Below are 12,867 nucleotides of genomic sequence, written 5' to 3' on the forward strand. Positions count from 1 at the left end.
GGTCAAATGGTATTTCTGGTTCTAGATCCTTGAGGAAATGCAATACTGTCTTCCACAATAGTTGAACTAATTTACATTCCCACCAACAATGTAAAAGCATTCTTCTTTCTTCTAAGGCTAGCATTCGTGCCAGCATCTGTTGATTTCCTGTCTAATAATCGCCATTCTAACTGGCATGAGATGTTTTCTCGTTTTGATTTACATTTCTCTGATGATCAGTGATGTTAAGCTTTTCTTCACATGCTTGTTAGATGGATAAATGTCTTCTTTTGATAAGTGTCTATTCATATCCCTTGCCTACTTTTTGAGGGGTAGAAATTTTTTTGAAAATGTTTAAGTTTCTTGTAAATTCTAGATACTAGATCTTTATTAGGTCGATAAGATTGTAAAAATTTTCTGCCATTCTGTATGTTTCCTGTTCACTCTGATGATAGTTTCTTTTGCTGCACAGAAGTGTTTTCATCAAATCGGATCCCATTTGTCAATTTCTGCTTTTGCCTATATGTCTGTTTTGGTACCAGTACCATATTATTTTGGTTACTGTAACCTTGTAGTATAGTTTGAAGTCAGGTAGCATGACGTCTCCAGCTTTGCTCTTTTTGCTTAGGATTGTCTTGTCTATACAGGATCTTCTTGGATTCCATATAATATATGTAGGTACATTTTTTGAAATAGGTTTTGCTCTGTTGCCCAGGGTAGAGTGTGGTGGCGTGATCTCAACTCACTGCAACTCCCACCTCTTAGGTTCAAGTGATTCTCTGGCCTCAGGCTCCCCAATAGCTAAGATTACAGGTGACATGCCCAGCTAATTTTTGCTTTTTTAGTAAAGACAGGGTTTCACCATGTTGGCCAGGCTGGTCTCAAACTCCTGACCTCAAGTCATCTACCCACCTTGGCCTCCCAAAGTGCTGGGATTACAAGCATGAGCCACTGCACACTGCCAATTCCATATGAAATTTAAAATAGTTTCTGCTAATTCTGTGAAGAGTATCAATGGTAGTTTGGTGGGAATAGCATTTAATCTATAAATTACTTTGGGCAGTATAGCCATTTTCATAATACTCATTCTTCCTATCCATGAGGATGGAATATTTCTCCATTTGTTTGTATCCTCTATCTCCTTGAGCAGTGGTTTGCAGTTCTCCTTGAAGAGGTCCTTCATATCCCTTATTAGCTATATCCCTACTTATTTTATTCTCTCTGTAGTTACTGTGAATGGGAGTTCATTCATGATTTGGCTTTCTGCTTGCCTATTGTTGGTGTAACATAATACTTGTGATTTTTGTACATTGATTTCATATCCTGAGACTTTGCTGAAGCTGCTTATCAATTCCAGAGTTTTTGGGCTGAGATGATAGGGTTTTTTAATTATAAAATTATGTCATGTGCAGACAACTTGACTTCCTCTTTTCTTATTGGAAAACCCTTTATTTCTTGCTCTTGCCTGATTGTCCTGGCCAGAAGTTTCTATACTATGTTGAATAGAAGTGGTGAGAGAGGTCATCCTTGTCTTGTGCCAATTTTCAAAGGGAATGCTTCCAGCTTTTGCCCAGTCAATATGATATTGACTGTGGGATTGTCATAAATAGCCCCAGTGTGTGATGTTCCCTTCCCTGTGTCCATGTGTTCTCATTGTTCAACACCCACTTATGACTGAGAACATGTGGTGTTTGGTTTTCTGTTCTTGTGTCAGTTTGCTGAGAATGATGGTTTCCAGCTTCATCCATGTCACTGCAAAGAACATGAACTCACCTTTTTTATGGCTGCATAGTATTCCATGGTGTATATGTGCCAAATTTTCTTTATCCAATCTATCATTTGGGATTTGGGTTGGTTGCATGTCTTTGCTATTGTGAACAGTGTCACAATAAACATACATGTGCATGTGTCTATAATATGATGATTTATAATCCTTTGGGTATATACCCAGTAATGGGATTGCTGGGTCAAATGCTATTTCTATTTCTAGATCCCTGAGGAATTGCCACACTGCTTTCCACAATGGTTGAACTAATTTACACTCCCAACAGTGTAGAAGTGTTCCTATTTCTCCACATCCTCTCCAGAAACTATCTCCTGATTTTGTAATAATCGCCATTCTAACTGGCATGAGATGGTATCCCATGGTTTTGATTTGCATTTCTCTAATGACTAGTGATGATGAGCTTTTTTTCATGTTTGTAGGCTGCATAAATGTCTTATTTTGAGAAGTGTCTGTTATATCCTTCACCAATTTTTGATAAAGTTGGTTTTTTTCCTTGTAAATTTAAGTTATTTGTAGATTCTGGATATTTGCCCTTTGTCAGATTGGTAGATTGCAAAAGTTTTCCCCCCATTTTGTTGGTTGCCAGTTCACACTAATGACAGTTTGTTGTTTTTTTTTTTTTTCTGTGCAGAAACTCTTTAGTTTATGTAGATCCCATTTGCCAAATTTGGCTTTTGTTTCCATTGCTTTTGGTGTTTTAGCAATGAAGTCCTCGCCCATGCCTCTGTCCTGAATGGTATTGCCTAGGTTTTTTTCTGGAGTTTTTGTGGAATTATGTTTAAGTCTTTAATCCACCTGGAGTTAATTTTTGCATAAGGTGTGAGGAAGGGATCCAGTTTCAGCTTTCAACATTTGGCTAGTTTTTCCAGCATGATTTATTAAACAGGGTCCCTCCCTCCCTCCCTTCCCTTTTAAAATTTTATTTATTTTTGGAGTCTTGCTCTGTCACCGAGGCTGGTGTGCAGTGGCACAATCTCAGCTCACTGCAACCTCCACGTCCAGGGTTCAAGTGATTCTCCTGCCTCAGCCTCCCAAGTAGCTGATATTACAGGCACCTGACACCAATCCCAGCTAAATTTTGTATTTTAATTAGAGATAGGGTTTCATCGTGTTAGCCAGGATGGTCTCAATCTCCTGACCTTATGATCCACCCATGTTGGCCTCCCAAATTGCTGGGATTACAAGCATGAGCTACCATGGCCAATCCCACCTTTTCAATTGTTTGTAATAATTTCAGAAGGAATGGTATCAGCTCCTCTTTGTATTGCTGGTAAAATTCAGCTGTGAATCCATCTGGTCCTGGGCTTTTTTGGGTTGGTAAAATATTAATTCCTGCCTCAATTTCAGAGCTTATTATTGGTCTAGTCAGGGAGTTGACTTCTTCCTGCTTTAGTCTTGGTAGGGTATACATCCTGGAATTTATCCATTTCTTCTATATTTTCTATTTGTGTTGAGGTGTTTATAGTATTCTCTAACAGTAGTTTGTATTTCTATGAAGTCAGTGGTGATATCCCTTTTATCATTTTTTATTGTGTCTATTTGATTCTTCCTCTCTTATTAGTCTAGCTAGTGGTCTATTTTGTTAACTTTTTCAAGTAACCAGCTCCTGGGTTTGTTGACATTTTGGAGGAGTTTTTGTGTCTTCATTTTCTTCAATTCTTATCTGATATTAACTCTTTCTTGTCTTCTGCTAGCTTTTGGATTAGTTTACTCGTCTCTAGCTTTCTGATGTGGACATTTAGTGCTATAAATGTTTGTTTTTTTTTTTTAAACATTGCTTTAGCTTTGTCCCAGAGATTCTGGTATGTTGTCTCCTTTTTCTCACTGGTTTCAAAACACCACTTGATTTCTGATTCCAGCAGTCATTCAGGATCAGGTTGTTCAATTTCCATGAAATTGTGTAGTTTTGAGTGAATTTCTAAAACCCTGAATTCTATGTGGTCTGAGAGATTGTTAGGATTTCAGTTTTTTTGCATTTGCTTCCAATTATGAAGTGTTATACTTCCAATTATGTGGCTGATTTTAGAATAAGTGCCATGTGGCACTTAGAAGAATGTACATTTTGTTGATTGGCAGTAGAGTGTTCTGTAGCCATCTGCTAGGTCCACTTTATCCAGAGCTGTGTTCAAGTCCTGGATATTGTTGCAAATTTTCTTTCTCATTGATCTAATACTGACAGTGGGTTCTGAAAATCTCCAATTATTATTTTGTGGAAGTCTAATTCCTTTTGTAAGTCTCTTAAAAAACTTGGTTTATAAATCGGGGTGCTCCTGTATTGGGAATATTTAGAATAGTTAGCTCTTCTTGTTGAATTGCTCCCTTTACCATTATACAATGTCCTTTTTTTTCTTGTTTGATCTTTGTTGGCTTAAAGTCTGCTTTGTCAGAGTCTAAGATTGCAACCCCTGCTTTTTTGCTTTCCATTTGGTAAATTTTCCTGCATCCCTTTATTTTGGGCCTGTGTGTGTTTTTGCACATAAGATGGGTCTCCTGATACAGGACACCAGTGTCTTAACTTGTTATCCAGGTTGCCAATCTGTGTCTTTTAAATCAGGCATTTAGCCCATTTACATTTACTATTTATATGTGTGAATTTGATTCCATCGCCATGATACTATTTTGTTATTCTGCACACTAGTTGATGGAGTTTCTTGTGTCATCGGTCTTTACATTTTTTCATGTTAATGCAGTGGCTGGTACTAGTTTTTCCTTTCCATCTTTAGTGCATCTTTCAGTAGCTCTTGCAGGGAAGGCCTGGTGGTAACAAAATCCCTCAGCATTTGTCTGAAAAAGGTTTTATTTCTCCTTCACTTGTGATGCTTAGTTCAGCTGGTTATTAAATTCTAGGCTGAAAATTCTTTTCTTTAAAAATGTTGAATATTGCTCCCCTATTTCTTCTGGCTTGTAGTTTCTGCTGAGATGTCCACCATTAGACTGTTGGGCTTCCCTTTGTAGGTGACCTGGCTATTCTGACTGCCCTTAACAGTTTTTCCTTCATTTCAACCTTAGAAAATCTGATAATTCTATGTATGGGGTTGATTTTCTTGTGGAGTATCTTAATAGTATTCTCCATATTTCCTGAATTTGCGTGTTGGCCTGTCTTGCTAGATTGGGGAAGTTCTCCTGGATAATATCCTGAAGTATGTTTTCCAGCCTGTTTCCATTCTCCCTGTCTCCTTCTAGTACTACAGTCAATGATAGATTCAGCCTGTTTATGAAGTCCCGTATTCCTTGGAGGCTTTGTTCATTCTTTCTCTATTCTTGTCTGAATGTCTTATTTCATAAGGTCATCTTCAAACTCTGATATCCTTTCTTCCACTTGTTCAATTTAGCTGTTGATACTTGTGTGTGTTTCACAAAGTACTCTTGCTGTGTTTTTCAGCTCCACCAGGTCGTTTATGTTCCCTTTAAACTGGTTATTTTAGTTAGCAATTCCTCTAACCTTTTATCAAGGTTCTTTGCACTGGGTTATAACATGCATCTTTAGCTCATAGTTTATTATTACCCATCTTCTGAAGTCTACATCTTTCAATTTGTCCATCTGATCATCCATCCTGTTCTGTGTCCTTGATGGAGAGATGTTTTGATCATTTGGAGTAGAGAAAAGCCCCTGGACTTTTGGGTTTTCAGCATTCGAAAATTGATTCTTCCTCATCTTTGTCTAGCTTCAGTTTTGAGGCTACTTACCCTTGGATGGTTTTTGTGAGGCCTTTGTTGTTGTTGATGCTGTTGTCACTTTCTGCTTATTTTTCTTTTGACAGAGGTTCCTCTTCTGTAGAGCTGTCTCAGTTTGCTGGCTATTCACTTCAGGCCCTATTTATCTAATTTGCTCCTGTGCCTGGAGATGTCACTCAAGAAGGCTGGAGAAGAGCAAAGATGGGTGCCTGCTCCTTCTTCTGGGACTTCTGACCTCAAAGCACACCAATGCCAACCAGATGCCCATTCATCTGGACTTCCCATATTCCTCAGAACTACCAGGAGGACAGTCTAGGTCTGTTGGTCTGCAGAGCATGCGGCCACCCCTCTCCCTAGCAGCTCAGGCCCATGGAGATCAAATTCTTAAGCCTCTGGCTGGTGTTATTGGAGATCCTGAAGGGAAGCCCCACCCAATGAAGGATGGGTCAGGGTTAGGCCTGAAGAGGCACACAGGCTGCTGACTGCCACAGCTGGTGTGTTGGGCTGTGGGGATGTCTTGGGACCAAGCTGTCCAGCCTTCCTAATGCAGGGGAAAAGTGAAACCTGGAGCGATAGAAATGGGTGCCAGTCTTCTCCCATTCAGGGAGCTTAGCATGTTAGGCAGTTGCAATCCCAGTGCTGGCTGCTCCCCCTCCCCCAAGGAGCCTAAATGGCTTACAGAGCAAGCAGCCACAGTCAGTGCTGATTGCCCCTCCCCGTGGGAGTTTGGTAGGCTTAGGCAGATTCCAGCTGAGAGGCTGTAAGAATCCATGCGTTCCAGGGTTGCACTGCTAGGCCCCGGTGGCAGTGGGATATTCCGATCCATGAGTTGCATAATTCCATGAAAATAGCAGTTTCCTTGGCTGGGGAGTGTACTGATTCACCAACTCCCTGGCTGGGGAAGAGACGGGGCTCTCAGGTGGGCTGCAGCACTACACTGTTCTTCCTTCTCTCCTCAGGTCACACAACCTTCTAGTCAGTTTTGAGGTGAGAACCTGTATACTTTGGTTGCTGGTGAAGGATTCACATAATTATGTTTCTTTACAATGAGAGCCTCTAAATGACACTGCTTCTAGTCAGCCATCTTGGCCCTGCACCCCAGAATTTTTCATATATAACTGGGAACAATGGCTTCTATGCTCCTTACATGGCAGACCGGAAACAAAGTCTGATTTATATTCTGAGGTTTCGCTGCTGATACATTTGGTGCTTATTATCTTATTTTCTCCCTTATGACTCACTTCTAGAAAAGGCAAAAAGAAGCCCAGGTGCTCTCTTATTTTATGCCAGCATGAAAATCAAACTGCACAGTCCCCTGCCTGAGCACACATAAATACAAACTCTCACCATGGCCCCAACAACAAAAAAAAAACTATAAAAATGTACAGATCAATTTCTTTTTTTTCTAACTCTCTCAATCCTTTCTGTACCAATTTGAGAGGTCTAACCTGCTCTCTAAAGACATCAGTTATTAAGATAATAAACACTTATACCCTCTGTGTGCATAATTAGCATCATAAATTGTGTGTACGTTGCAAATACATTTTGCATATTGGTTCTATTAATCCCGTAGATCTTTGCATTCCAATGAATGCTGCTGCTCATTTTTATATAGGTGTAATTATGAGGCTGTGCAACTGATTATTTAGAAAAACACCTAAAAATTGTTACTGATCTTTTGCTACCAAAACTGAATTATAACTCATGCTAAGATGATGCAGGACAAACATAGTAAAAATATGTAGTATTTTAAATATATTGAAAGTGAAAATAGACCTTTTCAAAATTTCTGAAATGAATTGAAAGCAGTGCTTTGAAATTTATAGCACAGAATGCATTTATAAAATAAAATTGGTAATATAATATTCCAGTTTAAAACACTAAAGGAAGTGCAATATAAAACTGAATCAGTCAAAAGAAAAAATCAAAACAATTGTACCACAAAGAAATGAAACTAAAAATAGAAAATCAACAGAAAAATCAGTGGCATGAAAACACTGTTTGAAAAGATTAATAAAATTAGTAAATATTGAGCCAAGATAACAAAGAAAAAAGACACAATTGACAAATATAAAAAAATGAGTGATAGGCTAGCATTTCTAACTGCATGGACATTAAGAGGATTAAAAAAATACTATGGACACCTCCATTCCCATAAATATGAAAACCCAGATCAATGGAACCAGTCCCTTCAGACACAATCTACTAAAACCCACAAAAAAAGAAACCTAAATAATACTATATCTATTAATGAAATGGAATCAGTATCTTCCTAGTAACCTTCAGAAAAACTTATTTTCAGCAGTTTTTACTTATTTTAACTTGTGAGATTCAGGAGTTCCCACTTTGTTAAGAACATGTAGAAGTAGCAAATACTTAACTTTATTACTCATTGGATCAGAAAATCCATGTCAACCATGGTCTGTTACAGCACAATGGGTGCAATGATTATGGAGAATTTAGGCTTCATGAGACTTGTTTTTTGATTAAAAGACAGTACACCTGTTTTATATACAGCAACTCCCTCTAAGACCATAAGGGAACCATACTTAAATTTTGAGGCATCACCAAGTATAATTCTTTCATAACCTGTATTGATTAAGGACATGAACATTTCCCAATTGATGCATTTCACAGATTTTAAAATTCATAGGCCATTTTGCAGAAGCATGAAACCCAATCAGCATCCAGCTATCTAGTTTTATATATTACTTAGTAAACTTCAGAATTCCAATTGGGTCAAACTGTAAGACTTTTTCTCTTGAATAGGAGCTCCTTTGAAGCCAGTGGGTGAACTCCTGTGTACCCTACTCATATTTATAAATGTATTTCTCCGGAAAGACTAAAACCAACATTGTCATTGCTACATGCCTCCTACAAGGTAATAGTTGTGTTGTAGGGTTTATGAATTCTATGTATATGCTTGGTTGAATTAATTCCTTTGCCATGTCATATGGGGGCCATGACTGTTTCTCCCCAAAGCAGGTTCACTGTTTACTGTTATGAACTTGACAGAGTATGAGAACACATTCATACACATATAAGTCAAATTGTTACTTATAAAGGCATCAAAGACAAGAAGTCTAAAATTCAATGTGATGTCATCCTCTAAGGTCCAGAGAAGATGCCTAGAAGGGCGGAATTTTGATCGCATGTGGCCCACTTGCAACACTGTTAAGAGACTCATGAAAACAGCCCAGCCCAGTTTTTATACCCTAGGATTACGTGACTCACTGACTAAAAGTGTTGAAGGACATTGTATTTCTATTAAAGACTGTTAAGTCTGCGCTATTCTACCATTCTCTCCTGATTTCAGGATGTTGCATTCCCAGCACATTTTATGCTTATTCCTGAGAACTGCAAGTAAGAGAAAGGATAAAACTGGGCCAGTCCAAGATAACTTGCAGGACACTTCTCGATTCTTAACATTGAGGGAACAGGATTTTTTTTTTTTTTTTTTTTTTACAGAAACATAGGCAGTAGCTGTAGAGAAATTTCAGTGTCCTAATGGCCCATCTGCTATTTGGTTTGTGGACCAGAGCATGACATATGACTGCTTTCCCTTTGCATAAAAACTGCTTCAGAGTATATTTAGTTCTTCTCATGCAAAGTAGCCACATTTGTTTTATCAGTAGTGTGGGCAATCTGTGGTCAGTGAAAAAAGTTCAAGAGTCCATCAATCCACATTGAAGACCACCAACATCCTCCAGTGAGTGCCACTCAATCTTGCTGATGTTAGCAATGTACATTAAGGTCATTTTGACTAAGGCCCTGTAGGTTGCAAGGTTAGGCCTTTGGCAGCTGATCAGCCATGCTAAAAGAAGCCCATTTACAAGATAGGGGTTATGCAATGAAAGAGACTAATATCAAATGCTTCTTCCCCTTTTCTTTACTCATGATTGCCTGGACCATGAGGCACCACTGATATGCACCTCATCAGAAGAGTGTACATAAAAGCAGCACAAGAAACACTCAAGGACACTAACCTTGCACAAGTAATCCTGTTAGACCATTAGGTGACATGCTTAATTCTCTCCAGGGTAGGGATATTTTTTCTTTCTGCACCTACACACACACATACACAGACACACAAATTTTTTCTGCAACTACACACACACACAATCCCTGGAGCTGTCCCAAGTGTGTACAGTAATAATGTTCATATGGCTACTTCAAGCATCCAGTGATGGTAACCAAGCTAGATGCAGTTACCACAGAGTGATAGTCTGACTTTTGACAATCAAAAATAACCCACTGGTGAAGGTGCTGTGTTTTCACTGCCTTAACGTGGGGTACCTTGGAAACACAGATCAAGTTGGAGCATACATCGTGCTAGGGCATGGTCACTTAACCAACCATGTCTAGGAGTTGAGAGTCTTACTGTGGGACAAGGTGACAACACCTGATAAAGAACACAAAGTGCTGTGTGGACCAAAGTGAAAGTCCGTCATCATTTGGTGGTTCTAATTCTGGTGACTTTTGTTATATTATAAAAACCAGTTAGAAAAAAGCAGTTTAAGTTGAAAAGATATCATTAGTCATGGCTGGTCTATTCTGTTGGTAATGCCAGTTGTTCCACAGTCTCATTGGTGAAGAGAAAAATTAGGACCCTAAGGCTAACAGGAAAAACTTGACAGCCATGACTGCACAGATAAGATTAACAGCAGTTATTAGTTACATATAGACAAAAGAGGAAGGCTACTGTAAATGAGGCTGGCCCACACAGGACTTGCACTAAGGAGCAGACAGAACAAACAGGGTGTAAAGGGAATGCTTTGTAGTGTCAAGAATGTGAGATGCTCCTTGGTTCTCATGAGGATGCAGTTGGCTTGTTTAAATGCATCTGTGAAATGTCAGACTACAGGATAAGATCAAAATAGTATAATATAATCCGGTAACATAACTAGATATGCACAATTCATACTTACAAAACTGTACTATACCAAGTAATATATATATAGCTATTTATACACATATAAGTACACATGTGGACATGCCATATATACTAGATGATTCTATACTATATGGTACACTAGGGAACACAAATTTCTTTGAATATAAATGCAAAAGGCCACAATACACTGGAAAATTGAAAATATCAATATGGGTTGAGTGTTTCTTATCTGAAATACTTGAAGTCAGAAGTGCTATGGATTTCAGACTTTTAAAGTTTTTGGAATATTTAGAGAAAACTTACTGGTTGAACATCAAAAATCGTCTAATGACTGTTTTTGTTGTGTAAAATACTGGTGCTCAGTTTTAGACTTCAGAGCATCCCAGATTTGGTATTTGGAATCTGGGGTTTACAGATGCTCAACCTGTAGTTAAAATACTTATATTCCGTGATGAAGACAAATTTCACTCAGAAAACCATGATATATTTATATTTGAAAGCCAGTCAATGTAATAGACTACGAATAGAATGTCAAAAAACATAAATCATATCAACAGATGCAACAAAAAACGTGGTAAGAGTTCAACATGAAACAATAAATAAAAAATACAAGAAAACTTCCTGAACCTGTTTTAAAATATTTATGCAAAACCCACAATATACCTTATGGTGAGACTGAATGCTTTCATACTCAGATTAGACAAGCATACTGTCCTATCACAGTTCTCTCTTAATTCAAAGTAATAAGTGAGCCAGGTGTGGCTCATGTCTGTAATCCCAACATGTAAAGAGGCTGGGGCAGAAGGATAGTTTGAGGCCAGGAATTCAAGACCAGCCTAGAAAATAGTGAGATGGTGGCACGTATCTGTACCTCCAACTACATAGGAAGCTAAGGTGGGAGAATCACATAAGCCCAGTAGTTTGAGGCTACTGTGAGCTATGATTGTACCACTAGACTTCATCCTAGCTGACAGAGTGAGACCCTGTCTCTAAAAACGTAATTTTTTTTTCAAGTGAACTATGCAAATAGCCAAAAATAATGACAAAAAGAAAATGAAAATAATGCACATGAGACTATATAAAATTCAAACTTGCAAATAATTTTTTATTATCAAAGAAAATAGAAGACAATCTTTACAACAAAATTTTTTCCCATAAAAAGGTAAAATATATATATAAATATATACATATACATACACACACAAACACACACACACACTAAATAGGTGGGGAATAACCAAAACTTGCCACATAAGATCAGTAAGAAATTCCCAATAATTAAAAACTCATTTTTTAATGATCCATTAGAGAACAATTAAACTAAATAAAAATTAAAATTGCCTACATTTAGAAATATATTTCAACTCAGCATAGAAATCCAATAAATTTTTCAATGAATAAACAATTATGTTAATAAATGAGAAAAAAATTGCCTATTAAACTCATGTGCTATGGCTTATCTATGGAATTCTCAACTCCATGATTCCTTGCAAAACAACTGAAAATCACTTTAACAACTGATACATATTTATAACTAGCATAACATTTATAAACTTTTGAGCATTATGCAATAATTTCATCATACTTTTCTACTCACCTGTATTTATAGGATTTCATTCCAATAGTTTTCACTTGCCTTTTGAAGTAATTGTTAAAAACTTTCCTGTATTTTCTCAAACAACCAGAGTTTTACCTCAGTGTGCTTTTACTTACCAGGTCCATCTCCAGTGTATGTTATCATATATCTTCCAATAGATATTTGAGAAATAAGAGCATTCCAACACTATATTCATATGGTTCTCAGAAATTAGTTCTTCCATGTCTTCAAATGGAATTGTCATGTACTTAGATTCATAAGGCTTTTCTCCACTGAGTCCTTCCATGATGTCAAATAATGAAAAAACTTTCTAACTTGTTTTAAAGAATGGAAAACCTGAGGGCTTTACATTTCTGAAAATTACAATGTTTTTATCCATTGTGAATTAGTTTATATATTTGAAAGCGACTGGGAAAATTAAATGCTTTAAAACATTTCTGGTATTTTATGAGGTTCTTTCCCAGTATGGGTTCTTCTATGTATGTTTTAGAAGGAAACTGGGAAAATTGCATACATTCTAATAGTCCTTACATGTGTTGAGCTTCTCTCTAGTGTGAGTTTTAAATTTTTTCACATGTTCAAATTAAATTAGAGTATCTGAAAGCTTTAACACACTTCTTACATAGAGGTGTGTTGTTTACTGCATATAAGATCTTTCATGCTTTCGAAGGGAACTGGAACAACTGAAAGCTTTACCACATTTCTTACATTTATAGGGTTTTACTCCAGTATGAGTCCTTTCATGGTTTCGAAGGGCACTGGAAGAAGTAAATGACTTATGACATTCCTTACATCCATAAGGTTTCACTCCAGTATGAGTTCTTTCATGCTCACAAAGGTTACTAGAATATTTGAAGGCTTTACCACATTGTTTACATTCATAGGGCTTTTCTCCACTGTGAGTCCTTTCATGTACTCTAAGGATTCTGGAACATC

At 37.5% G+C, this 12,867-nt stretch overlaps 1 protein-coding gene and 1 long non-coding RNA gene across 12 annotated transcripts in view; one reads left to right on the forward strand and one right to left on the reverse strand.

The window, feature by feature from the left end:
- The window catches only part of LOC144580419 (uncharacterized), a 65,452-nt gene that overhangs the window by 20,227 nt on the left and 32,358 nt on the right, over window positions 1–12,867 (forward strand). Inside the window, exon 2 of the long non-coding RNA XR_013529911.1 lies at window positions 1–12,867. This exon is cut by the window's left edge and continues 14,487 nt beyond it; it is cut by the window's right edge and continues 32,358 nt beyond it. This is a non-coding gene — a long non-coding RNA (uncharacterized LOC144580419).
- ZNF670 (zinc finger protein 670) overlaps window positions 1–12,867 on the reverse strand; it is a 66,078-nt gene that overhangs the window by 9,335 nt on the left and 43,876 nt on the right. For 6 of the 11 annotated variants that reach the window (XM_008985655.6, XM_078357085.1, XM_035280929.3 and 3 more), the window contains one exon: window positions 11,414–12,867. This exon is cut by the window's right edge and continues 680 nt beyond it. In XM_008985655.6, coding sequence (XP_008983903.3) covers window positions 12,569–12,867 — 299 coding nt within the window. In that variant the 3' untranslated portion in view covers window positions 11,414–12,568. Of the gene's footprint in view, window positions 1–11,413 lie in introns of those variants that run through there. The other 5 variants (XR_004737001.3, XR_004737000.3, XR_013529910.1 and 2 more) reach the window with 1 other exon arrangement.

The sequence above is a fragment of the Callithrix jacchus genome, chromosome 19 (assembly GCF_049354715.1).
Source record: "Callithrix jacchus isolate 240 chromosome 19, calJac240_pri, whole genome shotgun sequence".
In the NCBI taxonomy this organism is placed as follows: Eukaryota; Metazoa; Chordata; class Mammalia; order Primates; family Cebidae; genus Callithrix; species Callithrix jacchus.